Raw genomic sequence first — 27,651 nt, forward strand, 5'->3', positions numbered from 1 at the left:
CGTGTCCTGTGCTCCGCGAGGGCCGGCGCGCGCCACTGCCGGGACCCGGGGTCGCGACTCGCGTTCCACACCGCGCGCTACTCGCTCCAGGTGACATCATCCCCCTGCCGAGCTCCGCCTCCCGCCCCAGCCGCCTGACGCCGCGCGCCCATAGGCCGACGCGCCTTACGCCCCGCCTCCCGCTCTCCGCCCGCGCGACCCCTCCCGGCCCGTGCGGAGGCGGGGTCTAGTCGCCGGCCGGCGCCGACACCGCCTCCCATTGGCCACCCAGCACCGTCTGTCAGTCTCCTGTTAAAGGGGCCACGACCGCCCGGGTGCTGTGGGGGGGAGGGGGAGGGAGGAGGAATTTTTTGGGGGGGAAGGTGGGATTTGGGGGCGCTGGTGGGCACCCCTGGATCTGGCGGCTGCGGCCTCGCGGGGGGAGGCTGAACGGTGACAGGGGCAGGGGACTATTTTAAGGGGTAGAGGGCTGTGAGACCGTGACAGGGAGGGGGGTCCCCAGCGCCCAAGCCGGAGCGAGAGACGCGGAGCCCGCGCGAGCGGCGGAGACAGGGCTCCGGAGCTACAGATCCGGGCCCCGGCGGTCGCCAGGGGCCCCGCCCGGTCCCCCCACCCCACCCCACGTCCCTCCTGCAGCCCAGCTCCTCCCGCAGCCGCCGCGGACCAGGTAGGTAAGAGCCCGGCCCGGCCCGCCTGGCAGCGCCCACCCCGGGGACCCCTCGGCGAGCCTCCCCCGCCTCCCTAAGATCCTGCATTCTCTTCCTTATCCCTGGGGACCCCAGAGCCCAGATTTCACAACCCAACCCCAAAGACTCCGGCGTGCCCCTCCCAGCGCCCAGAGTCCCCAACCGAACCCTAGAATCCCAGGCGTACCGCCGCCTTGCACCTCCTCTAGGGCCCAGGAGCCTGGATTTCCCAGTGCAGCCCCGGGACCCCCCTCTGAACCTAGATCCCCCTTCTCGGCCCAGTCCTGGGAGCTCCAGACACCCGCAAGGCTGTGTCAGACTCCCCCGGCCACAGCCAGCTGCCCCCCGTCGCGTCCGCATCGTCCCCCATTCGCGCACCCTGTCTGCCGGTCTTCAGCCTTCGGCTTCAACAGCCGGTCGCGTCCCTCGGTCCAGGCCGGCTGGGCGGCCGCCCTGGACACAGGCCCGCTCCGGAGCTGTCCATGGTCAGCACACTCGGCAGGCTCGCCTCCCCCACCTCATGCTGCAGCCGCCAGGGAGGGGGCGCAGGCGGCGCGGGGATCCCCCCCGCCGCGCCTTTGACCCGGGGATACCCGGGCCCTCCCCGACCCGGGCGTCCCGGTCGCCCTCACCGTTCTGCTGGCCAGGCTGTTGGCCCGGTCCTCGGCACCCCAGGTTTTTGGGACTCCAGCTGCTGCCTGAGAAGCCAGGGCTTCTGAATTTCCCTTCCCTGTCCACCTTAGGGACCTTGGCACCCGGGTATCCAGCTCCTACCCTGTTCTGGAAGCTTGTCAGTGTTTCACTCCATCTGCTGGACCCAGCTGATAGCCCTCACCCCGTCAGGACCTAAGAATCCAGTTTCCCAGCTTTTGCCCCCCTCAGAACCCAGTTCAACATCCCCTGTGCAACCTCAGACAAATATATTAAGCTTCTTGTCACCCAACCTCTGCTCCCTTAGGGACTCAAGCACCAGGGCTCTCTCCCTTTCGGGGACCCAGAAAGCAATTATTAATGCAATTCTTTGATTTCTGTCCATCCTCCCCCTTGGAGACCTAGATGTCTTGTCCCCAGTCCTGCATCCCCTCCGGGCCTCAGGAGTTCAGATCCAGGTTCTGTACTGTCCACTGAGGCTACCTGCCCCAGCCCTCCCTCCAAATAAGGACTCAGGCTCTAAGCTTCTAACCCCCCATCCTTTACCTACACAAGGATCTAGGGGTCTAGGATCCCATCCCTGCTCCTCCCCCAGGTATCAAGCTCCTCAGCTGTCACTTTTAGAGACCCAGGTCCTCACAGCCATATGACCACCCCCATCAACTTCACATTTCCTGTGGCCTTGGCAAACCCCTGTGTTGTCCCCTTATCATCTCAGGTGCTGGGCTTCAGGATTCTCTTCTCTACTCTTTCCCCTAAGACCCCAGCTTCTTGAGATGTTTCCAGCACCCCACTGCCTCCTGAGGGCCAATCATGGGTCCCATTTTCAAAGAACACTCTCTCAGGCTGAAGAGCCAAACTCACAACACTTCCTCTAGATGTGTTCTGTGGCCTAGGCTCATTAGGTGGTCTAGAACCTACCCACTGTCTTCCACATTTCTAGTTGCATATGTGTCCTTGCATTGCTCCATGTTCTAGATTCCTTCTAAATTCTAGAACATTCCCCAGATGACTTCTCTGTGTTGTCTTCATTCAAGGCATGGTCTGAGTTCTAGGCAAGATACTAAATTTGAGACATGTCTTTTCCCATTTATCTTTTCAAATATCTAGATAACATCCTCAAGCCAAATTCTCATCTCACCCTCTCCTCAGTCATGTTCCAAATTTCTAGCAACCAGTCCTTAATTCTTTTCTGCTCAATTGTCATTTTATGTATGTTCTTGGTTCCAGCCACGTTGCTCTCTTCCCAGGGTCATTCTAACTTTAAAAATGTATGTGTTCCAAGTATGTGCTCTAGCCTTTTTCCAATTTGTACTATTAATTCTAGAATGCACTTCTCTGGTTTAGGTTCCATCTAATTTCACATTCTGAAATCTAGGAGAGTCCCATTGAAGTGTGCTATGTTAAATTTTTCTTCCTCAGGTTCTAGGTTCTAGACCCACTCATTCCCACCTTCTCTGTCCATCTTTTCCCTAGTGTAGCCTTAGTTTAGAACTTTTCCCCTGGTGGATTGTGGGCTTTCTCCTCCATCTGCCACTTGGCATTCTAACTATGTTCTAGGTTCTCTCTTCTTCTGGAGTGTTCAGCCTAGAAATGTTCTTATTTCCAGAACCCCTACTCCCCCTCCTTTGACAGCTCCTTCTTTATTCCAGAAAATTCTCAATTCTCAACACACATCCTTTTGCAGTTTCCTTCAGACACTTCTAAGTTTTAGGCAAACTTCTTGCTACTTCCTAGGTTTTTCTTCCCCTCCAGAGCATGTTCTGAATTCTAGAACACATCTTTTGCTTTCTGAGTTCTAGGATTATCTAGACAGGTGATAAAGCCAAGAATGTGATCCCTGCTATATTGTGTGTTATACCTTCATCCCTAGTGGAGTTCTAGATTATACTCCTGACTACATTTGTTTTGTATTGCATTAGGTATGATCGTAGGCTCTTCTCTGAGTTAGGGATCCTAGGTTGACCCAGACACTCTTTATGTTATTGGGTTGCTCTTGGCTGGCTCTGAGTTGTAGGTTCTAGCCCTCAGTTCTAGAAAATGTCCCTCTGCGTAGCCCTATGTGCAGTTCTTACCCCAAGCCCACTGCACTCTACTGTGTCTTCATGCCAGTAGTTTTCTATAGTCTATGTTTTTTATTTCCTTCTCAGTGACTTTAAGGTTCTAAAGCAGCCTCCCTAAAACATCCTGTGTTGTGGTGGGTTTTAGATATCATGTTGGTTTTTGGCCTAAGATTGGCCTGCCCTCTTATAAACATTTTCCGGAATCTTGACTCTGAGTGCTGAGATTCACTTGTCTATATGCTCAGATGCACCATTTCTTTCTTTTTTTTTTCTCTTTTTTATATGTAACTTAAGCATTTGTAAAGATGCACCATTTCTGAGACCCAAGGGTACAGGCACCCAACTGTCCTTTCTCCCAGTCCCAGGGCTCTCAGCCCCCTCCTCTGATCCAGGAGTCCAAGGCCCCAGTCCCAGGCTTTGGACACAGCCCACATAATTGGGCGGGGCTGGGAATCATCCACTGTCAGAACCGGTTATGCCAAGGCCCGCAGGGGGAGAAGGAAAGGAAGGAACAGAGTGAAAGTCCCTCTTGCTTTCGGCCAGGCCAGCTGGACTCGTTGGACCTGATGTGTGGGGAGGGAGTGGCTCAAGGGGCCTCGATTCATCTCTGCTCCTCCCCTGGCTCCAGTGTCCAAAGCCCTGCCTTCCTGCCCCAGAAACCCCGCCCCTACCTCCTCCCCTACACTTGGTTACAGCCCCACAAGAGCTGGGGCTGCAGGCGGAGGGGAGAGTCCAGAACCCCCAGGTCTTGGAGAAGCTGGGCACCCGGACTCTTAGGCCCTGAGGGAGGAGGAATCTAAGGGCTGGGATTTCTGGGTCTAAGGAGTAGGATGAGAGCCCAGAATCTTGTCTCCTGGGGGTGTGGTTTCCTAGGACTGGGGAGGAGGGGTCTGGAGGCTCAGATTCCTGGGTCTTGGGGAGGAAAGGGACTGGGGGGTGCCTAGACTTCTGTGATCTGAGGGAAGAGGGAGCTAGTTCTTGGACTCCTGGGTCGTGGAGAGGACGGTCCATAGCTGTGCTTTTTTTTCTTCTTCTTCTTCACTTGGAGTGGGTCTTCTGAAGCCAGGGGCTAGCAATCTGGGAAAGTGAAGGCGGCAGGAGTTGGGCTGGATAGTAGGTGAAGACCATCCCTGTAAGATTATAGAGGTAACCACGTCCTAGTGACCTAATTCTGTGTCCCCAGCCCTGTGGCCTCCTTAAGACATGGTTCTGGCCTCGGCCTCAGTTTTCTCACCCATGCAGTGAGTTGAGGGAGATTCTCAGCAAAGCTAGAATAGGTAGAGACTGTTCCACGTGCACTCAGGCAATGGCTGGGTCCCCCAGCTTGGGTTCCTGAGTGGGTCAGGCCTAGGTTTGCTGCCAGTGTCTTACGGAGTCTGACATCCCGGTGGCCAGGACTCTTTTCCTAAAGAGCAATGGGTTTAGGTTTATCCTGTGCCATAATTAGAGTGGATAGATCTCAGTTTCCCCTGGCAGCATGTGGTTTCCCTGGCAGAATGCCTGGGTGGTGGTGCCTCAGTTTCCCTGTGTCATGATAAGAGTGGCTGGGCCTCAGTTTCTTCTGGGCAGTCCCTGGATTGCCTCACCTCGGTTGCCCCTATGTAGTATCAGAGTGACATGCCTCAGTTTCTCCGCCTGTGCCGGGACGAGGCCTGTCTGTTCACTGCCCCCTCGCCGCACCCGCAGGCCGGCACCGCCGCCATGATGTGCGAGGTGATGCCCACGATCAGTGAGGATGGCCGGCGGGGCTCGGCGCTGGGCCCGGACGAGGCGGGCGGCGAGCTGGAGCGCCTCATGGTCACGATGCTCACGGAGCGCGAGCGCCTGCTCGAGACGCTGCGCGAGGCGCAAGACGGGCTGGCTACGGCGCAGCTGCGGCTGCGCGAGCTCGGCCACGAGAAGGACTCGCTGCAGCGCCAGCTCAGCATCGCCCTGCCTCAGGTCTGGGCGGGGCCGGGGCGGGGCCTGAGGGAGGCGGGGCCCCGCGGAGGGGGCGCCCGGAAGGGGCAGGGCTTGCCGCTTGGAAGGGAGGAGTCTGGGGCGGGGCCTGTGTTGGTGGGCGGGGCCTGCGCGGCCAGAAGGAGCGGGACTCAGCGGGGAGGGCGGGGCCTTCAAACTTCCAGTCCCGTGAAATGTAGGCGACGGAGAGGATTGATCTGATTGTCCCGATCCTGCCCGTGCCTGAATAGGAGTTTGCAGCTCTGACAAAGGAGCTGAACTTGTGTCGGGAGCAGCTGCTGGAGAGGGAGGAAGAGATTGCAGAGCTGAAGGCTGAGAGGAACAACACGCGGGTGAGGGGAGTTAGGGGCGGGGCCTAAGCGGGGTGGGCGTGGCCTCGTGGGTTGCAGCTCCCCCCCACGCCCCGCATCTCGCCTGCAGGTCTTTTCCTCTTCCCTGCTCCCATTTCCTGGCTGGTCTCCTCCTCTGGTCCTACTCCTTCCGTGTTCTCTCCCTATTTCCATAACTTTCTCTTCTTCTGTACCACTCCTTCCTTGACTCCTACCCTTCCTTTATTATCACTCTCTTTTCCTGACCCGACTCTCTCGGTGCCCCTTCGCTCGGCTCCATTTCTTCCTCCATGTGTCCGTCCCACCTGTCACCCTTTTCCTCAATCCTGCCCCCTTTCCCTTGCCTCTTTTTCTTGACCCGTTGCCCTATCCCTGTAGCTCCTCCTGGAACACCTGGAGTGCCTGGTGTCCAGGCACGAGAGGTCACTGCGCATGACCGTGGTGAAGCGCCAGGCCCAGTCCCCAGGCGGGGTCTCCTCCGAGGTGGAGGTGCTCAAGGCTCTAAAGTCCCTCTTCGAGCACCACAAGGCCCTGGATGAGAAGGTATGGGAATTGGAAAAGCCAGGGGGGGGGGGAGGGAATGGAAACCCGTGGTTGACTCGGGCTGTCCTGAAGAGGAGAGGTTCTGGCTGTGACTGCGTGGGGGGTGGGAAGACTGTTGACTGTGATTCATCGGGACAGGCTACGAGGGACAAGGACCTGACTGGTTTAGAATAGAAAAATGAGTTAGGGTGGGGGCTACCAGCGGGTGGGGCTTCCTGGGTAGCTGGTTGGGGCTGCACACCCATTATGGAGAGAGTCCTGCTGGTGCCCTATCAGAGCTGTCCCAGGGGTGCTCTGGCCACGGTCAACTGTCCTAGATTGGGGGGAGGGTCTGGTCTCCATCTGACTCCTGTCCTGTCGGCATACCCAGGTCCGGGAGAGGCTGCGGATGGCGCTGGAGCGAGTGGCAGTGCTAGAGGAGGAGCTGGAGCTGAGCAATCAGGAGGTGGGGGCGTGGCCAAGAAGGGGAGGTGCTAATGGGTGGTCAATGGTGCAGAGCTGATTGGGTGGGTTCCAAAGAGAACCTACTGGGCCAGGACTAGGGCAGAGAACCAGTGGGGCTGTACTGTGGAGAGAAACCAGCGGGGATCCTAAGGAGGAACGCAATGGGGAGTGCTAAGGGGAGAGACCTAGGTGAGAACCAGGGCCCCAGGCTCAAGCTGGGACTAGGGAGGAGGTGGTTGGATGGGGAAAGGCGGGGCTAAACAGGAACCCTCCACCAGGAGGCTAAGAGTAAGGGTTAGTGTAGACTGCTTGGATGGCGGCAGCTATGGAGAGATACAATGGGGCCACAGGGTCTAAGAGTAGACCCTGAGGTAAGGGTGACCCCAGCAGGACCAGAGGCATCTCAGATGGGGGCACCTATCCCCTCAGAGGGCCAGCACCAGTAGGCAGTAAAGCTGGGGTTTGGAGGAGCCCTTTGGTTTTGATTCCTCTTTCACTCTTCCAGACTCTGAGCCTTCGAGAGCAGCTGTCTAGGCGGCGGTCAGGGCTGGAAGAGCCGGGCAAGGATGGGGAGGGGCAGGTGAGATGGAAGTCCCCCCTCGGTGACCTCCACTCAACTCCCCGACTTTGTGATGGTCTTTTTAATGTTTGGTGTGATCCTCACTGACCCTAAGACATCTGAACCCCTAAGACCCTTACTGGGCTTTGACCTCTGATTCAGGTCACCTAGCTAACTTCTGTGACCCTCGCTGACCCTGTGGATTCGGACTTGCATGACCCTTACTACCTTTGAGCCTTCCCTGGTCTGAGCTGATCAACTTTCTCCTTGCATTCCCGCTATGTCTCTGTGCTCCCCACTCTGGGTTCTGCCCTTTCCTCCCTCATTCCAGACCCTTGCCAATGGCCTGGGTCCTGGCGGAGATTCAAACCGTCGCACAGCGGAGCTGGAGGAGGCCCTGGAGCGGCAGCGTGCAGAGGTGTGCCAGCTTCGGGAGCGCCTGGCGGTTTTGTGCCGTCAGATGAGCCAGCTGGAGGAGGAGCTGGGCGCTGCTCACCGCGAGCTGGGCAAGGCCGAGGAAGCCAACTCCAAGCTGCAGCGAGACCTCAAGGAGGTGAGCTCGGAGCCTCTGGTGGGCTGTCCTCTGTCCCTCCCCTCCCCTGACCCTCTCCCTCTTTGCCCGAAGTCACAGAGCTCATGAATGGTGGAGCCTGGATTCAGTCTACCAGCTGTGTGGCCTCTCTTCCTCTCTGAGTTTCAGTTTCCTCATCCATAAAATGGGATTTATGACTTTTATCAGAGGGTTAGCATGTGGCACATAGTAGGTGGTCAGTAACTGGTCATAGTTATCATTGGGACATTCTCTGGTGCCTCTAAATTGAATCATTTGTTGGCATTGCGCTCCCTGCCCTTGATCCTAAACCCCGTGCCCTAGGGAACTGCTAGGAAACATCGGGGCAGGATTCTTGAAGGTAGTGAATGAGAAAGAAGAGTGAACACTCCATTTCTCACCATCTGCTAGGTTCTTCGCCTCCAATTGTAAGCCTGGATGGCCGCAGGGACTGTTGGGAAGTGTGGCTCCACCATACCGGCTACCAGATGGGAGTCCACTTCCCATGAGACCCTGGAGCCCCTCCTTTAGGGTTCTAAGCCTGCGTTACTCTGGTGGCTCTTGGGAGGTGTTGCTTTTCGGATAAATGGGAACTTTGTTTCCTATGAGATCCTAGGACGCTTACTGTGATTCTAAGCCTGCTCTGTGCTAGAAGTTACTGAGAAATCTAAGGCCTGGAGTTTTGAGGAGATTGGCTCGAGTAGAGACTTCACATCCCATGGGCTTCCCATGGGCTTTAGATCATCTGTACATGGAGAATTTAAGCCAGTACTTCCCTAGAAGCTGCATGGAGGTGCAGTACCTCCATTTGAACTCTCAGATGGCAGAGGACTTAAGGTGGGCTAGTCCTGGGATCTCTTGGCAGGTGTGGTACCACCGTTCTGACACGCAGGTAGCAGGGCACTTCATTTCCCAGGACACCCTGGGGGCCTCGACTGGGGGTTCTAAGCCTAGGCTACCCCAGCGACTCCTGGGAGTTGTAGTCCACGAGGCCCTTTGCCGCCTCTTCAGGCGCTGGCGCAGCGGGAGGATATGGAGGAGCGGATCACGACGCTGGAGAAGCGCTACCTGAGCGCCCAGCGCGAGGCCACGTCGTTGCACGACGCCAACGACAAGCTGGAGAACGAGTTGGCCAGCAAGGAGTCGCTGTACCGGCAGGTGGGGGCGCAGCCGGGAAGGGGCGTTGGGGGCGAAGCTGTGGCCCGAGTGACCTAGCCCCTTCCCTCCCTCTGCCTCTCCCTCCTCCAGAGTGAAGAGAAGAGCCGTCAGCTGGCCGAGTGGTTGGACGACGCCAAGCAGAAGCTGCAGCAGACGCTGCAGAAGGCTGAGACCTTGCCCGAGATAGAGGCGCAGCTGGCCCAGCGCGTGGCAGCGCTCAACAAGGTGAGCGAAGGCCTTGGGTGGGGGCCCGGAGTCTGGGGGGGTCTAGAGGAGGCGGGGCCGTGGGTCTGGAGGGGTAGGAGCTAGGCCTGCAGCCTGGGTTCTGTGGAAAGGGCGGGGCCTGGGCTCTGGTGGAAGGGACAGGACTTGGAATGGGGAGGGCCTGGAGGTTTGCAGGGGCGTGAGAGTGGGATATGTTCTCTACCTTGGACCGAAGGGATGCGTGGCCTGGAACCTGAGAGGGACAGAACAGGTCCTGAGACACTAGACTAGGTGACTAGGCACAGGGGCAGGGCCTGAACCGCAGGTGCAGGGGAGGAACCTGGTACTCTGGCGGCGGGGCCTGGCACCCAGTGTTGAAGGAGATGGGGCCTGGAGCCTGACTTTATCCTGGTGGGGTAAAGTCACCACGCTGTGGGTTCCAACTACCAGGCTGAGGAACGTCATGGGAATTTTGAGGAACGGCTTCGACAGCTGGAGGCCCAGTTGGAAGAGAAGAACCAGGAGCTGCAGCGGGTGAGGGGCTGAGGGCTGTAGAGAGGGTGGGGCTTTGAGGTTGGGGGCGGGGCTTAGGTGAGGGGCAGGGATGGGGCGGGGCTTTGAGCAGGGGTGGTACACTGGGCAGGATGGGCTTGAGCACCCCTGCCCTGCTGTCCTTTGGACAGGCACGCCAGCGGGAGAAGATGAACGATGACCACAATAAGCGGCTGTCTGAGACAGTGGACAAGCTGCTGAGCGAGTCCAACGAGCGGTTACAGCTTCACCTCAAGGAGCGCATGGGGGCACTGGAAGAGAAGGTGCGCCCCAACCCAGGACTGTGATGACCAGGAATGCTGGACTGCCTCTCGCTGGAATCCTGGGGTCCCAGACCTTGTCCCTTGATGCATTCATTATCTGAGCTCTCCCTAAACCTGGGCATCCTGAATTTGACAGACTTCCCTGCTCTACTGCCGAGAACACTTTTCCACCCAGTGATGAACATTTGGAATGGGCAGGGCCTGGAGGTTTGCAGGGAGTGAGAATGGGAGGTGTTCTAAACACTCTAAGAGCTGAATTCTGGGGCCACCCATACCCCGAGTCTTCGGCTTTTCCCCAAACCTTTAACCCTATGGACCCTCAAACCCTCAATCCTCTGAGATTACAGGCAGTGTCCATCCTTGGGCTCCCACGACTTCCCTCCCCAGATGTGTCCTTGGTCCAACATCGCCCTCCCCGTCACCTCTCCAGTTGTGCCCATCTCATTCCTCCTGAGTCCCCTTGGGACTAGGGCATGCCTTCTACAGGCCCCACTTTCTCCCTTCGCTCCTGTCCTCACAGAACTCACTGAGCGAGGAGATAGCCAACATGAAGAAGCTTCAGGATGAGCTGCTGCTTAACAAGGTAGGGTGGCCTTGAGGGCAGGACCTGGAGGGGCAGGAGGAGGGAAGCGGGGCAGGGATTGCTGAGGTTTCAGTCAGCAAGGCTGGGAGTGGGTGTCCCTTAGGGGCGGGGCAGATTCTGACCTGACATCTCCAACCTTCTGCCCCCCAGGAGCAGCTCTTGGCTGAAATGGAACGGATGCAGATGGAGATTGACCAGCTGAGGGGGAGGCCACCATCCTCCTACTCCAGGTGACAATAGTCCTCCTGCACCGCCTCTGCCCATGGATCCCCTTTGGCCAAGCTCATCCCTTCTGATTCCAGTTAACTGTCCTCCTGAGACTTCCACTGATCCCTCTTGTTTTTGACCCTGACTTCATGACCCCTGACCCCAGGCCTATCTCTGTGACCCCTGACCTCTGTTCTCTTTGGTCCCTGACTGCCCTCTCCATGCCTACAACAGGTCTCTCCCTGGCAGTGCCCTGGAGCTCCGTTACTCCCAGGCACCCACATTACCTTCTGGTGCCCACTTGGACCCCTATGGGGCTGGCAGTGGCCGGGCAGGCAAGAGGGGCCGCTGGTCAGGGGTCAAGGATGAGCCCTCCAAGGTCAGCAGCTAACTCTGGGGCCTGGACTGTGTAGGGCTTGGGCAGGCAGCGGTGGGAAATCCCTGGGGCTGTGGGAGGAGGCTGGGCTGAGAGGCAGGGTCTCCTGGACTCACCCTGTCTTCTGTCCTTCTCCCACAATCCCATCATCCCTCTTGCCTGGATGTCTCTTCATGTGGATGTCCTGCTACCTGGTGAGAACATGAGAATAACACTGGGATGAGGAAAGGGGTGAAGAATCCCAGAGTGGGTGGGGCCAGGTGGAGAAGAGAAGTGGGCGGGCTCATGGGGAAGGGGCGGAGTCATGGGCGTGGGCATGGCTTGGAGGGCATGGCTGTGGGGAGGGGTCAAGTACAGGAACCTGGCCTGTAATCCTAGCACTCTAGGAGGCCAAGGCAGGAGGGCAGATCACTTGAGTATAGGAGTTCAAGACCACCCTCAGCAACAGTGAGACCCATGTCCACTAAAAATAGAAAAATTTAGCTGGGTGTGGTGTCATGGACTTGTAGTCCCAGCTACTTGAGAGGCTGAGGCAAGAGGATCACTTGAGCCCAGGAGTTGGAGGTTGCAGTGAGCTATCATGATACCAAGATATCAAGCGAGAAAGCTAGGCTGGGAAAGGCATCAGGGCAAGTGGGCAGGGTCAGGTGGGGTGGGCAAGGTCAGGATCACTGAGCAAAGACCCAGCACCAACCTTCACACCCACCTACCTGGTGTCCCTCTGTCCCCACACAGAGACAGGATTGGGAGCGATCTGCCCCTGCAGGCTCCATACCACCCCCATTCCCTGGGGAGCTGGATGGCTCGGATGAGGAAGAGGCAGAGGGGATGTTTGGGGCCGAGCTGCTGTCCCCCAGTGGGCAGGCTGACGTGCAGACGCTGGCCATCATGCTTCAGGAGCAGCTGGAGGCCATCAACAAGGAGATCAAGTGAGCACTGGCCCTGTCCTTCTGTGCCCCGCCTGAGCTGACCCTGCAGCCCCTTTGGCTCTGGAAACTGATCTGAAGCCCTGAGCCCACCTCCTCTCCCACCATCCATGAGAAATTCTCCCAGCCCAACACTCTCTCTTACCCTCAGGAATCCCCCAGGATACACTCAGAAGTCTTCTGTGTGCTACATGCATATATATCCCCCCATTAGCACTCACCATTTCCCAACACACCATGACTGCATTCCAAAATACATCCAGATTCCTCAAGCCAATACATCAGAATCTTCCAATATGCCATGGATTTTGTGGCTTCATATAAGCAGTACCCAGAGTCTTCCAGGACCCCAAGAATCTCAACACAAGAACAAGGTGTCTAACCCCAAACACCAAGAATCTCATCCTAACACATTAATCAAGAACTTCAACTCCATATTCCAAGAATTTCTACCTAATATGACAAAAGTCCTCAATTCATTAAAAATCCCCACTAATGTAACATCCACTTCAATCTCCAACACTTGCCCTATTGAGCAGTTCTCCTATAGTAAGACACTCCCTACTGCCCCCAGCAAATATACCAATGTGACCACGACCTTCCATTCAAACTGTGACTTGTATCAGTTCTCAAATACTCAATGATTCCATGACCTTCCCAGATCCTAGATTGACCTCAGAGTCCCTGATCTCACCCTGCTCTTATTGTGACCTTATTCTAGCAATCTTCCTTGGAACTTGATCTCTTGCCCATAGTAATCCCTTTATGATTTTCTAGAAAACACTTGGCTATCATCAGGGCCACCCTAATGCAGAGCCTGATCACCTTGACAGTCCTTCCATGACTTGCTAAGACTGTCCTGACCCTTTGACGCCCCTTGAACCCATGGGGCCTTCATGAATCCGCCAGAACCCTGTGACTTCATTGCGCCTAGAATTCCCCCTGCCCACCAAGCCTTCCTGGCCCCTTGTGATCTCCAGTCTCCCTGTCCCGTTGTGTGTTGCAGCCCTCTCACCCAGTCTCCCCCATTTCCCTGCTCAGGCTAATCCAGGAGGAGAAGGAGACTACGGAGCAGAGGGCAGAGGAGCTGGAGAGCCGCGTGTCCAGCTCTGGCCTGGACTCGCTGGGCCGCTACCGTAGCAGCTGCTCACTGCCCCCCTCCCTCACCACCTCTACCCTTGCCAGCCCGTCACCTCCCAGCTCTGGCCACTCAACACCCCGTCTGGCACCCCCCAGCCCTGCCCGTGAGGGCACCGACAAGGCTGTGAGTGTTCTGAGGGCTCAGATGGGTGGGGAGGTGGGGAGAGTTCAGAAACAAGGCTCCCCAAGAAATAACCCCAACAATAACCCCTCACGCCAGTGGCTTTCCAAAACAGCCTCAGCTTTCCCTAGAGGTTCCAACTCAAAGGGCAAACGGAGGCAAAGTCACTGTGCTCCTGAACCCCGACTTTCACGTTAGTTAGGTCTGGTCTGCTTTTACTTACTTGTCTTATACATCGAGTTTCTGAATAGGATTAAAAAATAGTTTCTGTGACTAAACATACATTTAAGAACTATAATTCAATTCTCAGAATTCGATTCTTGACTTTTTTTTTTTTTTTTTGAGACAGAGTCTCACTTTGTTGCCCAGGCTAGAGTGAGTGCCGTGGCGTCAGCCTGGCTCACAGCAACCTCAATCTCCGGGGCTCAGCGATCCTCCTGCCTCAGCCTCCCGAGTAGCTGGGACTACAGGCATGCGCCACCATGCCCGGTTAATTTTTTGTATATATATTTTTAGTTGGTCAATTAATTTATTTCTATTTTTGGTAGAGACGGGGTCTCGCTCAGGCTGGTTTCGAACTCCTGACCTTGAGCAATCCGCCTGCCTCGGCCTCCCAAAGTGCTAGGATTACAGGCGTGAGCCACCATGCCCGGCCCCGATTCTTGACTTTTGAGGGAGACAAGAGATGTTGGCCCTATTTTATTGCCTTAAATCCAACTTTTCTGATTCCAGAACCTGTAACTCATTAGCTTTCTTTGAGATCGAGTGTGTCCTGCTCCTGACACCAAAAGGGAAGATACTAAAAATGGGAGTAACTGTACTCATTGCCTCTGTGTTTTTGCAACTCACCCCCATTTGATCTGGGCGATCTTCAGATATGGCGCCCCAAACCGGGGCCATCCCAGACACGCCATAGTAGACTCCGATTAATGAGAAGCTCCAACATGACTCCTCCAGCTTAATCCAGCATCTATGCCTATCTGTCCCCAGAATCATGTCCCCAAGGAGGAAGCTGGGGCTCCACGAGGGGAGGGGCCGGCCATCCCAGGAGATACCCCACCCCCCACCCCCCGCTCTGCCCGTCTTGAGAGAATGACCCAGGCCTTGGCACTTCAAGCAGGGTCCCTGGAAGATGGGGGACCCTCACGGGGAAGGTCAGCAGGGACAAGGGATGGGGACTGGGAGGGGCTTGCTTGGGAGGATGAGAAAGGAAAGTGGACAAGGACTTGGGAGGAGACGGGGGAGCCCGGAAGGGGTCTGCCTCACTCTCTCCTTACCCAGTGAGGGCACCCCAGATTCCTTGCACAAAGCCCCCAAGAAGAAGAGCATCAAGTCATCCATAGGCCGTCTCTTTGGCAAGAAAGAGAAAGGGCGAATGGGACCCCCAGGCCGGGACAGCTCGTCTCTTGGTGAGTACCCCAATTCCAAGTCTTCCCTCTTTTATTCCTTCCTTCTTCCCTCTCTCCCACGTTCCGTATAGATTTAACATTCACTCGTGTTTCCACTCATTTGGTAATCATTTAGAATATCTCTGTCAGAATTTGGCAGAGGTAGAAAGGAGGAGGGAAAAAGCCCTCTGGGGCCTGCCTGGTGACTGGGTGGGTAAATAAATTTGCTTTTCATCTGCCTATTTTTTAAATAGAGAAAGAGGGTGGAGCATCCTAAAGGCAGGGTCCTTCCTGTGGTATACCGAAGTCTGCTTGTACTGGCTTTCGAGAGTCGTTGTTTCAGGAATTTTGTGAGCTGCTTGACCTCATATTGGTAGCTTGAAATTGGCCATGATGGGATTATTTACACCATGGAAATTGGCAGTCGCTAAAAATCAGGAAATCCCTTCTCTCTTCCCTGGGAGCCAGTTGTTAGGCAGTTACCAGCACACCACTGCCACCTGACCAAGGCCAGCCAGCCCAGCGAATCTGGCCCTGTTTGGGGGATATCTTCAATTCACTGCCTAGGAGGTGACATTGGTTCCTGTCTGGTTTTATAACTTCCCGGATATGGCCTCACTCACTACTCCCTCAGGGCCTCTGCCTTCCTGGCATCTTTCTCACTACCCCAGCATGAGAGATTCTGCCTCCCTCTGGAGACTTTCCAAGTTTTGACCCCTCCCTGCCTCCAGCTGGAACACCCTCAGACGAGACGTTGGCCACTGACCCTCTGGGGCTAGCCAAGCTGACAGGCCCAGGAGACAAGGACCGAAGGAACAAGAGAAAGTGAGTGTTCAAATGTGTGTGTGTGTGTGTGTGACTGGTGATAGTAGACAGAAAATAAAATGCTAGGAGGGGCTGGGCATGGTGGCTCACGCCTGTAATCCCAGCACTTTGGGAGGCTGAGGTGGGAGGATCTCTTGAGGCCAGGAGTTTGAGGCTATGGTGAGCTATGATTGCCTGGGCAACAGAGTGAGACCTTGTCTCTAAAAAAAAAAAAAAAAAAAATGCTGGGAGGTGGAGATGTCCATGATCTTTAACTTGCTTGCTGCCTGGGAACTCCTAGAGTTTTTCTTTATTTTTTCTCTTTCTTGAGGGGGATTTGGGTGTGTGTGTGAAGGATTTACAGAGATTCACATGTATTTCTTGACCTTCTACCATGTTTCCTACATTCATAAAAAGTGCTTTTATGAGTGTGTGTGGTGAAGGGGCCATCCGAAGGGCTGGGGGTCTCCATCCCTGACCGCTCACGTCCTGGCCCCTGACCACCCCCCTCCAGGCACGAACTCCTGGAAGAGGCCTGCCGCCAGGGCCTGCCTTTTGCTGCCTGGGATGGGCCCACGGTGGTCTCCTGGCTGGAGGTACTGGGGCCCAGAAACGCCCTGACTGTTGATCCCCAGCCCCTCTGACAGCCCCACTGCCAGGAGCTGGCGGAGACCACCCAGCATGGTCGGTCCTGCTCCCAGCCCAGAGGTGGGGGTGGGGGTGGGCTGGGCACGTGAGGGCCGGGCAGGGGTCAGGCTTCCTGTTCATCTAAGCAGCTTTTTCCCCTTTCCCCTTCCACTGCCCCTCTGGCCATGCCTTCTTGGGTCCTGGTCTCCTGTTGTTTCTCTCTCTCTCTTCGATGCTGTCTCTCCCTCCCTCTCTTCGTCCCTCCACTCTGGCACTACTCTTCTCTGTCCCTCCTGTTTGCCTCCCTGGGATTCTCCCACCACGTCTCGTCCACTTCTCTTCGCCTGTCCTACCTGCGCCTTCTCCCTGCGAACTTTCCCACGTCTGTTTCCCACGCCATCTCGCTGCCCCCATCTCTGCCCGTTTTCTCCTCCCGTGCTCTCTGTCCCTTCCTCCCCTGTCCCTCCGCGGCAGCTGTGGGTAGGCATGCCCGCGTGGTACGTGGCCGCCTGCCGGGCCAACGTCAAGAGTGGCGCCATCATGGCCAACTTGTCGGACACGGAGATCCAGCGCGAGATCGGCATCAGCAACCCGCTGCACCGGCTCAAGCTGCGCCTGGCCATCCAGGAGATGGTCTCGCTCACCTCGCCCTCCGCCCCCGCCTCCTCCCGCACGGTGAGTGCCCGGCGGCCAATCCCCGCCCTCGCTCCCTCAGGCCCCGCCTCCTGTCCTCAGACTAGCCAATCCTGAGCCTGCTCAGTCCAGCCCGTCCCTCAGACTCTGCTCCTCATTGGCTCTCACCTCCCCTAGGTCTCTCGGCCTCGCCTCTCGCCCCAGCTGGGCTGTGTCCCACGAGGTCCCTCATGAGGGGCCCCTGGCCACCTCCTTCCCTGACTCACTCCTGTCTTTGGCATTGCTGTTTCCCTTGCTTGGAAGACCCCTCCCTCCGTTTCCCCCAGGCTGGTTCTTTCTCTTCCTCACTGTCCCGCTAAAATGTCACCACCCCTGAGAAGCCCTCTCTAAGTCAACAGCTAAACTGGTTACCCTGTCACTCCAATATGACATCACTGTGTAATTTTCCCCATAGCATTTACTGCCTTCTAATGATGTTATCCTTTTGCTCCAACTTTTTATTAAGAGAAATTTCAAACATACAGAAAATTACGTGTATCCATTCAGCAATTCTTAATCTGCTGTACTTGCTGTTTGTGTGCACGCACACTTGTGTGTCTTTGCATCTGAAGTACATGTTGAGTATCTCTTACCCAAAATGCTTGGGACCAGCAGGGGTTTGGATTCCAATTTTATTTTATTTTTATTTTTATTTTTGGATTTGGGAATATTTGCATATACATAATGAGATATCTTGGGGATGAGACCTAAGTCTAAGCAGGAAATTCACTTACATTTCTTATATGCCTTATACACATAGCCTGAAGGTAATTTTACACAATATTTTAAATAATTTTGTGCACAAAACAAAACTTTGACGGCATTTTTACTGCAACCTGTTACAGGTCAGGAGTGGAATTTTCCACTTGTGGTATCATGTTGGTGCTTAAAAAGTTTCAAATTTTGGAGCATTTCATATTTTGATTTTTCTGGTTAGGGATGCTCAACCTGTAATTGAATGTTTGAGGACGTCACAACAGGTTAGCCCAAAAAATTCACTTTAATGAATCTTTTTCTTCTTCCTAGCCACCATGCTCTCATCACACCCAAAGGCATTAATATTATTGTTAATTTCATGTACTATTCGGTCTATATTCAAACTTCCCAGAATATTAACAATATGTTGATTGCATCTTCTGCACCATGACGACAATGGCCTTGTCTATTGTGCTCCTTGCTGTGTCCTGCACCCTGGTGCCTGGTGCCCGACACCAGGGGCTACATAAATGTGTGACCCCCTGTATGGGTTCCTCACTCGTGTGGTTGTTGGGAACAGTAGCTCAAGAAATGTGAACAAACCCCACTACCGCCACCAAACCTTTGCCCCATTCATTGCTGCATCAGCTACCTCATTCTGAATCCTCACCCTGTATGTCTGCATGAGGTCACAGATGTGACATCGTTTGCACCTGGCCACTCAGCAAAATGCCAGCAGGGCCCCAATTCCAACCTGAATTCGCCCAGCTCTAAAGCTCATGTTCTTTTGCTTGGTATGTGGCAGGTGCTCAAAAAAGGATCATTTTCTCTATCACTGTCAGTCTCTGAGCCAGAAAGCAGAATCCACATAAACATATGGCGTGGGGCCTTCAGGAGGTCTACACTCTAACCCTAACCCTACCCTTTCCCTCATCCGAGGCCCTCTCCCACCCCCATTAACAGCCCCCGCCCCTCAGTCCACAGGAAACGTGTGGATGACACACGAAGAGATGGAGTCCCTTACAGCCACGACGAAGCCTGTGAGTGCCCCCTGCCGGCAGCCTTTGGGGGTGGCACTAACTCTCTCTGAGGGTGGGGGCGGGGACCGAGTCTGTGGCTGTCTGTAAGTCCGTCCCTTCCGTCCTCCTATGCCTGCCCCTTAACCCACCCCTTCTCTCCCCTCTTCCCACTAACGGGTCAGGAGACCAAGGAGATCAGCTGGGAGCAGGTAGGGGGCGCGGGGTGGGGCGCATGAACAGGCTGTGCACGCTGCATGGATGCCCCTCCTCCAAGCCCTGCCCTCCCCTCACTAGAACATTCCATCATCCCCACGGGCGGGGGTGGGGGGCGCTGGACTATTTCATTGTGGCTTGGGGGTGGGATGTGGACGGCCAGATCGTTCCTGTCAGCCTGGTGCACGGGCCATTGCATCATTGCGGGTTTCGGGGGCTCTAGGGGCCGTTCCGTTGCTATAGCTGGAGAGAGACGTTGGGCATCCTGTTTTCCCTCTGGCTGAGGGGCAGGGGCTACGTTGGACTGTCCAGTGTACCAGGGCAGAAGGGAAGCATCGGTTGTGGTGGTGGTGAGGCAGGCCAGGCTGAAGGAGAAGCTGTGGAGGAGGAGCAACCCCTTGTTCTCAAGAAGCAGGGGGCTTGAACTCACTGGCCATGGAGGAATTATGTTGGACTGTGGTCTTTTTTTCCAGCCAGGGGGAGGGGTGGATTGTCTCCAGAGGCAAAAAGGAGTGAAGGGCTGGGCTGATCCAGATATTGTCCTGGGCTAGGTACAACATTAGACTAGGATTTCCAGCGCATTGTAAGAGGGACGATCCTTTGTTGGCAGGAGAGCCACGTTGAAAGTATCCACTGTCCTGACTTGGGGGAGTAGTTGACGTTGGACGGAGCTGAGGCAGTGTTAAACCAGTGCGTCTCACAATTTAGTGTATATATAGCACCGTGCCGGGTGCCAGTAGTTCCAGCTACTGGGGCACTGCTTGAGCCCAAGAGTTCAAGGCCAGCCTGGGCAACATAGTGAGACCCCCCTTACTTAAAATTGATCAATTAATTAATATATAGGACACGTCACCTGAGGGTCTTGTGAAAATGCAGATACTGATTTCAGTAGGCCTGGAGTAGGGTCTGAGATTCTGCAATTCCAGCAAGTCCACAGGTGATGGTGATGGTGTGGGTCCCAGGACTATGGTTTGAGTAGCCAAGAGTCTCATCTGTCATAAAGGGGTAGGAGACACCTTTGGATTGGTCTATTGTCTTGAGCAGAGATGGGCCATTGTCCTGCTATGGGGTGAGGAAAGAACCACCTTAGATCTGGGGTGTGTGTGGACTGTACCCCTTTCATACACACATGGGAAGGGGCCAGAGGGCCTGACCCCTCCCTCACCTGCCCATGGCCCCAGATCCTGGCATATGGCGACATGAACCACGAGTGGGTGGGGAACGACTGGCTGCCCAGCCTGGGTCTGCCCCAATATCGCAGCTACTTCATGGAGTCGCTGGTGGACGCCCGAATGTTAGATCACCTTAACAAGAAGGAGCTCCGGGGCCAACTCAAGATGGTGGACAGCTTCCACAGGTGGGGGCTGCCTGGCCAATGGGGACAATCCAAGGGGAGGCCCCACCCCTGGCGAGTCTTTAGCTAGTGGGACTGGCCATGGGAAATTCCCAGGATTATTTTTGGCCCTTTAGCCTAGGTTCTGGGGGAAATCTTGACTCTGTGCCTCTTCTACCTATAAGATGGTCCATAGGAAAAGTTCAGATCCTGAGACAGCTTGGCTAGTTAGCTCCATACCCCTTCCAGGTTAGCCAATAGGAACTGCCTGTTGAAAATGTCCCACCTCCTGGGAGGGTCAACAATCAATAGAATCAACCCCCGATCAACTCCCCAACGACTCCCAGAAGACCACAGCCAATGGGGAGGGCCCAATAGGAGCAGCAGCCAGTGGGGTTGTGCAGGCTGATCTGTGACTCTACTTCCCCTGCTGCTCAGGGTGAGTCTGCATTATGGGATTATGTGCCTGAAACGGCTCAACTATGACCGGAAGGACCTGGAGCGGAGGCGGGAAGAGAGTCAGACCCAGATCCGAGGTGAGCAGAAGTGTAAGAGGCCCTCTGGGAGCCGGGTGGAGGGGTAGGGATCGGGGTTGGAGGAGAGGTGATGGCGGGGAGGCCAGAAGAGAAGCTCTACGGTAAACCAGGGGCGGCGCCAGCATGGGGAGCGTGGCCAGGAAAGAGGACATGGGGATGGAGGTGTGGGCATGACTGGACCCGCCTGGCCACGGGCGTGGCTGAGCGTCCCTTTCATCCGCAGACGTGATGGTGTGGTCCAATGAGCGGGTCATGGGTTGGGTGTCCGGGCTGGGCCTGAAGGAATTCGCCACGAACCTCACGGAGAGCGGGGTGCACGGGGCGCTGCTCGCCCTGGACGAGACCTTCGACTACTCCGACCTGGCCTTGCTTCTGCAGATCCCCACGCAGAATGCGCAGGTGAGCTGCCGCTCGCCCTGGCATGCTGGGCATCCCACCTCGCAGACTGCACGCTCCAACCCCTCTCCACCTCCCCTCCCCAGGCTCGGCAGCTCCTGGAGAAGGAATTCAGCAACCTCATCTCCTTAGGCACAGACAGACGGCTGGACGAGGTGGGCGCGGTAGCAGTTCCCGAGGTTCTGTTCCTTGGGGCTCCAGAGAAGCTCCTGCGAGTCTGAGCTGAAGGGGTGGGGCTTGACTTTGCTAGAGAGTCCTGATTGGAGGCGAGGCCACGAGAGGGGCGGGGTTAAGGGAGAGGAATGACCCTGAGGAGGTGGAGTCAAGGAAGGGGCGGAGTCAGACCGGTCCCAGGTACCTAACCCGTGGCCGGGCTCCTACCTAGGACAGCGCCAAGTCCTTCAGCCGCTCCCCGTCCTGGCGGAAGATGTTCCGAGAGAAGGACCTCCGAGGCGTAACCCCCGACTCGGCTGAGATGCTGCCCCCTAACATTCGCTCGGCCGCAGCAGGAGCCCTGGGCTCGCCGGGGCTCCCCCTCCGCAAGCTGCAGCCGGAAGGTGAAGGGCTCCCAAATGCGACGGCCCCTTCTCCCTTCCCCTTCGCCGGGGTGGGAAATGGACCAACTCAATATCGCAGGTTCTCAAATGGCCTAGTCCTTTCTCCCTAACCCCGAGGAGTGGACGGCCCCAATAGCCCCAACTCCCTCCTGGGATGTGGGGTGGATGCATCCCACAGCCCCTCCCCGAGGGACACTCGCGCGGTGCGAGAGCGAGTCCTTGGCGCCGGGAAGGGAGGGAAGCCGACGTGCAGCCAGGCGGTGGTGGCGATCTCGAGAGGAGAAGGCCCAGGGAGAGCTCCCGGGGTTCAGGCCCGGGTCGGAGAAGCCCCGGGGAGGACCGGGAGGCGGACGCTCCCGGCTGAACTGCGGCTCGCTGTACCCCCAGGTCAGACTTCTGGGAGTTCCCGGGCAGACGGCGTTTCGGTCCGGACCTACTCCTGCTAGTGCAGGCCTGCAGGTGAGGACCGTCGGGGGCGACCGTGGGGTGCAGGGCGGCGCGGGATCTCCATTGCTCCACTCACTGCTCGGCGTCAATGCAGGTGACCTCACTCGGATGGAAGGATCTTCCAGAGGCTGGGCTGTTCCCTCTCCTGCCCGGAGTACGGTCCGGCCGGGGAGAGCGGGCGGGAGCTCGCGCGCGGACTGGACCATCTGTACAGACCGGCGGGGGTGCGCGCCCGCTTCCCCGTGCAGGGCCTGGACCAAACCACATGAACTGGACTGAGAGGGGGAAAGAAGCGGGCGGGAGAAAATCCTGCCCCGAACTTCCGCCTTCCTTTTCTCTACTTTGTAATTTATTGATCAGTTTCCGGCGGGAGACGGGTGTCCTTTACCCGTGGGCAGGGGGCGGGGCTTCCCCCGGGGCCGCATGCGGGGAGAGGCTGCCCTGCCCCTTGTTCCTGCCGGGTCGCGGGGCCCAAGTCTTCCTTCTTCGTCCGAAAGGAGGGGAGGGGGACTCGCTGCTACAAGCCTCGCCCCCTGTGCCACTCAGCCCCGCCCCGCCGCGTCCGGTCGCCGGTTCTCGGGGTCAACTGCGGGCGGGGTCCCCCTCCCTCCCCCGTGTCTCGTGTCCCCGGGGCCTCCCCGTCCCCCGTGCTGTGGCCGTGTCTGTGCCCCGGGGATGGGAGCACAGCGCTGCGTCCCCGTCCCCATCGGCTCCGGGGTTTGCATGGGAGAATCCTCTTTCCACGATGCCACTGGGCGACGTGGCGTGGGGGCGCGGGGGACGGTGGGGGAGCCCTCGCCCCCGACTTGCAGTCGGCCTCCCCGCCCCAGGCATCACTCAGTGATCACGGGTAAAGAGAACTGTTTCAAAAACCTCCCGCGTTGACTGATTCGTTTGTCAGGACGTCGGGAAAGCAAACCAACTACCTCGAGGATCCAGGAGTCCAGGCCTCTAGTCCCCACCCGCATGCCGGGAGAGTCCAGACCCCACGCCTGACAATGAGGTTTCGGGAGCACGTTTATTCCGAGAAATAAATATGGCTGGGGAAGGGGGCTGCAGGGCAGGGAGAGGTCCGTCCGCGTGGCCCCCGCGCGGCCAGGTCAGGGTTCCGGCGTCTCCAGCATATCTGCCAGGGCCCTGCAGAGGAGGACGCGGGAGTCAGCCGAAGTGGCCCAGGCACGCCCCAGGACGCTCGGAGATCATCACCTTGCCCGTTTCTCGGACGGGGAAATGGAGTCCCAGGGTCATCGACTAACCCGGGTGGACGGAGCTTCTCTAAACAGGGCCCTTAAACTTACCCCCCTTCACACACTTACTGGTACAGGGAGGAGGAGAAATAGTCGACGTAACTTCCTGTGGGAGAGCAGAGCAAAGAGGCTGGAGGGTTACTGCACAAGGGACATTAGGGGGACATTCATAGAGTGCAGGATTAGGGCTAGCTCCATCCTTTTTTTCCTAATTTCTTCTCAAACTGAATTCCTTCTACGGGGACGCCTTTGAAGCCCTGCCCCTTCGCTTTAGCCTCGCCCGTTCGGTTCTAGGCCCGCCCCTCGACCCTTCACCCACTCTTTTTTTTTTTTTGAGACCGAGTCTCACTCTGTTGCCTGGGCTAGCGTGCCATGACGCCAGCCTAGCTCACAGCAACCTCAAACTCCTGGGCTCAAGCGATCCTTCTGCCTCAGCCTCCCGAGTGGCTGGGACTACAGGCATGTGCCACCATGCCCGGCTAATTTTTTCCTCTATATATTTTTAGTTGTCCAATTAATTTCTTTCTGTTTTTAGTAGACAGGGTCTTGTCCAATTAATTTCTTTCTGTTTTTAGTAGACAGGGTCTCGCTCTTGCTCAGGCTGGTTTTGAACTCCTGACCTTGAGCGATCCGCCCGCCTCGGCCTCCCAGAGTGCTACGATTACAGGCGGGAGCCACCGCGCCCGGCCCCCTTCACCCACTCTTGCCCTTTGGCTGCAGCAACTCCACCCTGCGTTCCTCGGTCCAGGCCCCGCCCCACCCACGTGCTGACAGCCGTGGCCACGCCTCTCCGCCTAGCCCCTCCCCCAACCTTCCAGGCCCGCCTCTGGGCTTTGGCTCCGCCCTCGCCAGTTCACCTTGCTAGGTCCAGCCCCTTCCTCAGATTTTCCCTGGGCCCCTCCCGTGCTCACCTGGAGTGCAGACCGTTTCGCAGACCAGCGGGCAGAGGTAGCAGAACTGACAGTGCTGGGACAGGGATGGGGACAGAGAGTGAGCTCGGGGCGTGGTCAGGGGCGGGGTCAGGACGGGGGCGGGAATCATAAGGGAGCCGGGACTAGGTCTAGATTAAGGTCGGAGTCAGCATCCGGTGTGGAGTCAAGGCTGCATCAGGGGTATGGGGTTGGGTCAGATTAGGGTCAGAGGCCAGGATTTAGGGCTGGAGGTACCCAGACGGTCCCCGGCCATCCTGAGACCTGGTGGCGTCTTGAGTCGGAAGGAAGTCTTACCTGGCACTGGTCGCAGTGCTCCCCCATGTTCTCCTCATCACAGTGACAGCTCTCACATTCAGTGCACCGCTGGGGACAGCAGGAGCCTGGTCAGACGGAAACCCTAACCCTAACCCACCCCACTTAGGGGGCACCTGCCCCTTGTCTACCCCTCCCCCCTGGACGTTTTCTGGGACTCCCCACCCTCATTGCCTCCAACACTGAGAGCTCAGTATCTTCCCTCCAAACTGGCTTCTCTCCCCTTTCCTGCCCCTGGTTTCCTATCCCAGGGTGACCCTGGGTCCCCTAGGGAGTGTGAACTGGACTGAGGGTGCTTCTTACCCCCTCTCTCCCTATTCTCCTCCTAGCCTGTCAGGCCCCAGTCCCTCCCTCCTGCCCCAGCTCTCTGCCACAGACCCCTGTCTCTGTCTCCATGTCCCCTGGGGCAGCTTGGGCCTCATCCTCTCCTTCCTGGACCATTGCCCCAGCCTCCTCCCCAGCCTCCTGGCCTCAGTCCACCCCTCATGTGGCCCCAGAAGTATCTTTCTTCACCTGGAACTGATCCTGCCCCTCCCATTCTCTGAGCCCTCCCACAGCATCCCAGGGCTCCCGGGACAAATTCCAGGGACAGCTTGGTGGGTGGATCTGTGCTGGGAACATACATTGCAAAAGGAGCAGTAGCCACACAGGGACCCTGGCTGGTAGTTCCCATATTCCTGGGCATCCTGCAGACCTGTGGGGACAGGAAGGCAGCAGTGATCCAGGCTGACCCCATTCCTCCCTGCCCACAACTGGCCGGGACATTTACCTGTGTCCTCACCACTCTCCTCTTCACTGGAGGCGCCTCCAGCCACCTCTCTTCCTGCCAGTGGGTTGGGGATGATGGTGAAGGGGAGTTCTTCCTCCAGCCCGTCCTCCTCCTCCTCCTCCCTGTGGCCTCGTCTCGGTGGGGCCCCAACCTCAGCCCTCTCTTCCCTCCTCTCTTCCTCCTTGTCTTCCTCTTCTTCTTCCTCCTCCTGGCTCAGGCTGAGGCCATGACCTTCTTCCTCATCCTCCTCATCTTTCTGATCCACGCAGCCATGGCAGCCACCTTCCTCTCCCTGCTCCGAACCTTCATCATCTTCCTCTTGGGAACTGTGATCCTCTTCCTTCTCCTCAGACTCACCCTCCCTTGAATGGCTTCTATCCTTGATGCCTGTGTGTTCTGGGGGCTGATGGCTAATCTCTTTGATGGACCTGCTGTGACCATGGCCAGTCCCTTCATCTCTGTGGTCTAGTTGCTCATGTCTAGGGGCCTGGTGGCCAAGCTCACCAGAGACGTCCTCATCTTCCTCCCTGGGGACTCTGTGGTGGTGATGGCCAGGGACTTCTGTTTTATACTCATCTGGGATGTCTTCCTCTTCATCATCACTCTTGTGGCCTTGGGGTTGGTGGCTTGCAACATGGTGGCTGAACTGGACTATGATCTCCTCCTCTTCCTCTTCCTTCTCAAGTCTGAGTCCATGGTGAGCATTTCTGGGAACTTGGTGCCAATGTTCAGTGGACACATATTCATCTTCATCTTCCTTGTCTCTGTGGCTTGGGTGCCCATGGTCAGGGACATGATGGTGGTGGTGTTCATCTGAGACATCCTCATCTTCTTTCCTGTGCTCTCGGTGTCTGTGGGCCTGATGTCCATACTCAGTGGAGACATCATCATCATCATCATCATCATCTTCTTCTTCTTCTTCATGGCCTCGGTGCCCATGCCTAGGGACGTGATGTTCGTGTTCATCTGAGACATCCTCATCCTCTTCCTTCTCATGGCCTTGGTGCCTATGGACCGAGGGCCCATTGTCAATGGAGACATCATCGTCTTCTTTGTGGCCTTGGTGCCCACGGTCAGGGACATGATGCTGGTGTTCATCTGAGTTATCCTCATCCTCTTCCTTCCAGTGGTCTCGGTGCCTGTGGGATGGGTGTCCATATTCAGTGGAGATGACATCATCATCATCATCATCATCATCATTTTCTTCTTCTTCTTCATGGCTTGGGTGCCCATGGTCAGAAACATGATGGTGGTGTTCATCTGAGACATCTTCATCCTCTTCCTCCCTGTGGCTTTGGTGCCTGTGGGACTGGTGTCCATATTCAGTGGAGACATCATCGTCATCATCATCATCTTCTTCTTCTTCATGACCTTGGTGCCTGTGGCTGGGGACATGATGGAGATGTCCATCTGAGACGTCCTCATCCTCGTCATTCCCGTGGCCTCGCTGCCCATGGGCCTGGTGCCCATATTCAGTGGAGACATCCTCCTCCTCCTTCTCTTCTCCTTCGTCATCTTCTTCTCCTCCATGGCCTCGGTGTACGTGCCTGAGGATCTGATGGTGACGCTCGCCGGAGACAACTTCATCCTCATCCTCGTCTGGATGGCCCTGGCTCCTGTGGCGGGGGAGGTGGTCCCCAAGCTCAGCCGAGGCTTCCATGCCTTCGTTCCCATGGGCTCTGTGCCCACGTGCCTGCCGACCATGCTCTGTCAGGACCTCCTCGCCAGAGACATTGTCATCTCCCGCCTCGTGGCCTTGGTACCTGCGGCTATGGAGCTGGTGGCCATATTCCCTGGAGACATCTTCGTCCTCCTCTCTGTGGCTCCAGAAATGATGCCCATTCTCCGTGGAGACATCCTCGTTCTCATCTCGATGGTCTCTATGGTTGTGGATGGGGTGCCCAAACTCTGCTGACATGTCCCCTGAGGGCTCGGCGACTCCGGCATTGTTGTTCCAGTTGCTGAGGCCCAGCCCAGCCCCTCTCAGCTGCTGGGTCACAGCAGGGGGGAGGAGCAGGCTGGCCACCGCAGCCCAGAGGACAGCAGTGTGCAGCCATGGCCCCTGGTGGCCCATGGGGACAGACAGGCAGCAGAACTTCTCCCAGGGCTCACTCCAGCTGCCTCTACAGCTACGTGGATGACTGCTGGGGTCTTTGGTCCTTTGGGGCCTGACTCTTTCTGTGTCTCTCTCGGTCTCTGCCTGTCACCTTCCTCTGGCCCTCACGTCAGTCAGGCTCTGGACACCCCTCTGAAGCTGTCTCAGAAGCCCCAGACTCCCCTCTGGGGCCCTCCCTCCCCACTCCCCAGCCAATAGGGTCTTTCTCCTCCCCTCTCTATGGCTAAATTTACTCTCAGCCCTGAGTTATTCTGGGTCAGTCCCCGCCTGCCC

The 27,651-nt window shown here is 56.8% G+C and overlaps 2 protein-coding genes across 2 annotated transcripts; one reads left to right on the forward strand and one right to left on the reverse strand.

Annotated features, from left to right (window-relative positions):
* Positions 1 to 394: 394 nt before the first annotated feature.
* On the forward strand, positions 395 to 23,016 carry PPFIA3 (PPFI scaffold protein A3). The gene is made up of 30 exons (XM_012754400.3): positions 395 to 667; positions 5,087 to 5,341; positions 5,590 to 5,691; positions 6,067 to 6,231; positions 6,602 to 6,676; positions 7,181 to 7,255; positions 7,566 to 7,787; positions 8,796 to 8,942; positions 9,033 to 9,167; positions 9,597 to 9,680; positions 9,830 to 9,961; positions 10,482 to 10,544; positions 10,695 to 10,774; positions 10,986 to 11,130; positions 11,869 to 12,056; positions 13,095 to 13,317; positions 14,305 to 14,468; positions 14,596 to 14,723; positions 15,434 to 15,527; positions 16,021 to 16,102; positions 16,608 to 16,808; positions 18,479 to 18,541; positions 18,703 to 18,729; positions 19,915 to 20,090; positions 20,505 to 20,602; positions 20,826 to 21,001; positions 21,085 to 21,153; positions 21,384 to 21,555; positions 21,943 to 22,014; positions 22,097 to 23,016. The coding sequence occupies exons 2-29, from the start codon at positions 5,102 to 5,104 to the stop codon at positions 21,999 to 22,001; spliced, it is 3,585 nt and encodes a 1,194-aa protein (XP_012609854.1). The 5' UTR covers positions 395 to 667; positions 5,087 to 5,101; the 3' UTR covers positions 22,002 to 22,014; positions 22,097 to 23,016.
* On the reverse strand, positions 23,002 to 27,537 carry HRC (histidine rich calcium binding protein). Its single transcript, XM_012754403.3, has 6 exons — positions 25,263 to 27,537; positions 25,117 to 25,187; positions 24,476 to 24,544; positions 24,161 to 24,215; positions 23,319 to 23,355; positions 23,002 to 23,139 (listed from the first exon to the last, which is right to left on the reverse strand). The coding sequence occupies exons 1-6, from the start codon at positions 27,334 to 27,336 to the stop codon at positions 23,103 to 23,105; spliced, it is 2,343 nt and encodes a 780-aa protein (XP_012609857.2). The 5' UTR covers positions 27,337 to 27,537; the 3' UTR covers positions 23,002 to 23,102.
* Positions 27,538 to 27,651: the final 114 nt, after the last annotated feature.

This window comes from Microcebus murinus, chromosome 16 (genome assembly GCF_040939455.1).
Source record: "Microcebus murinus isolate Inina chromosome 16, M.murinus_Inina_mat1.0, whole genome shotgun sequence".
NCBI lineage: Eukaryota > Metazoa > Chordata > Mammalia > Primates > Cheirogaleidae > Microcebus > Microcebus murinus.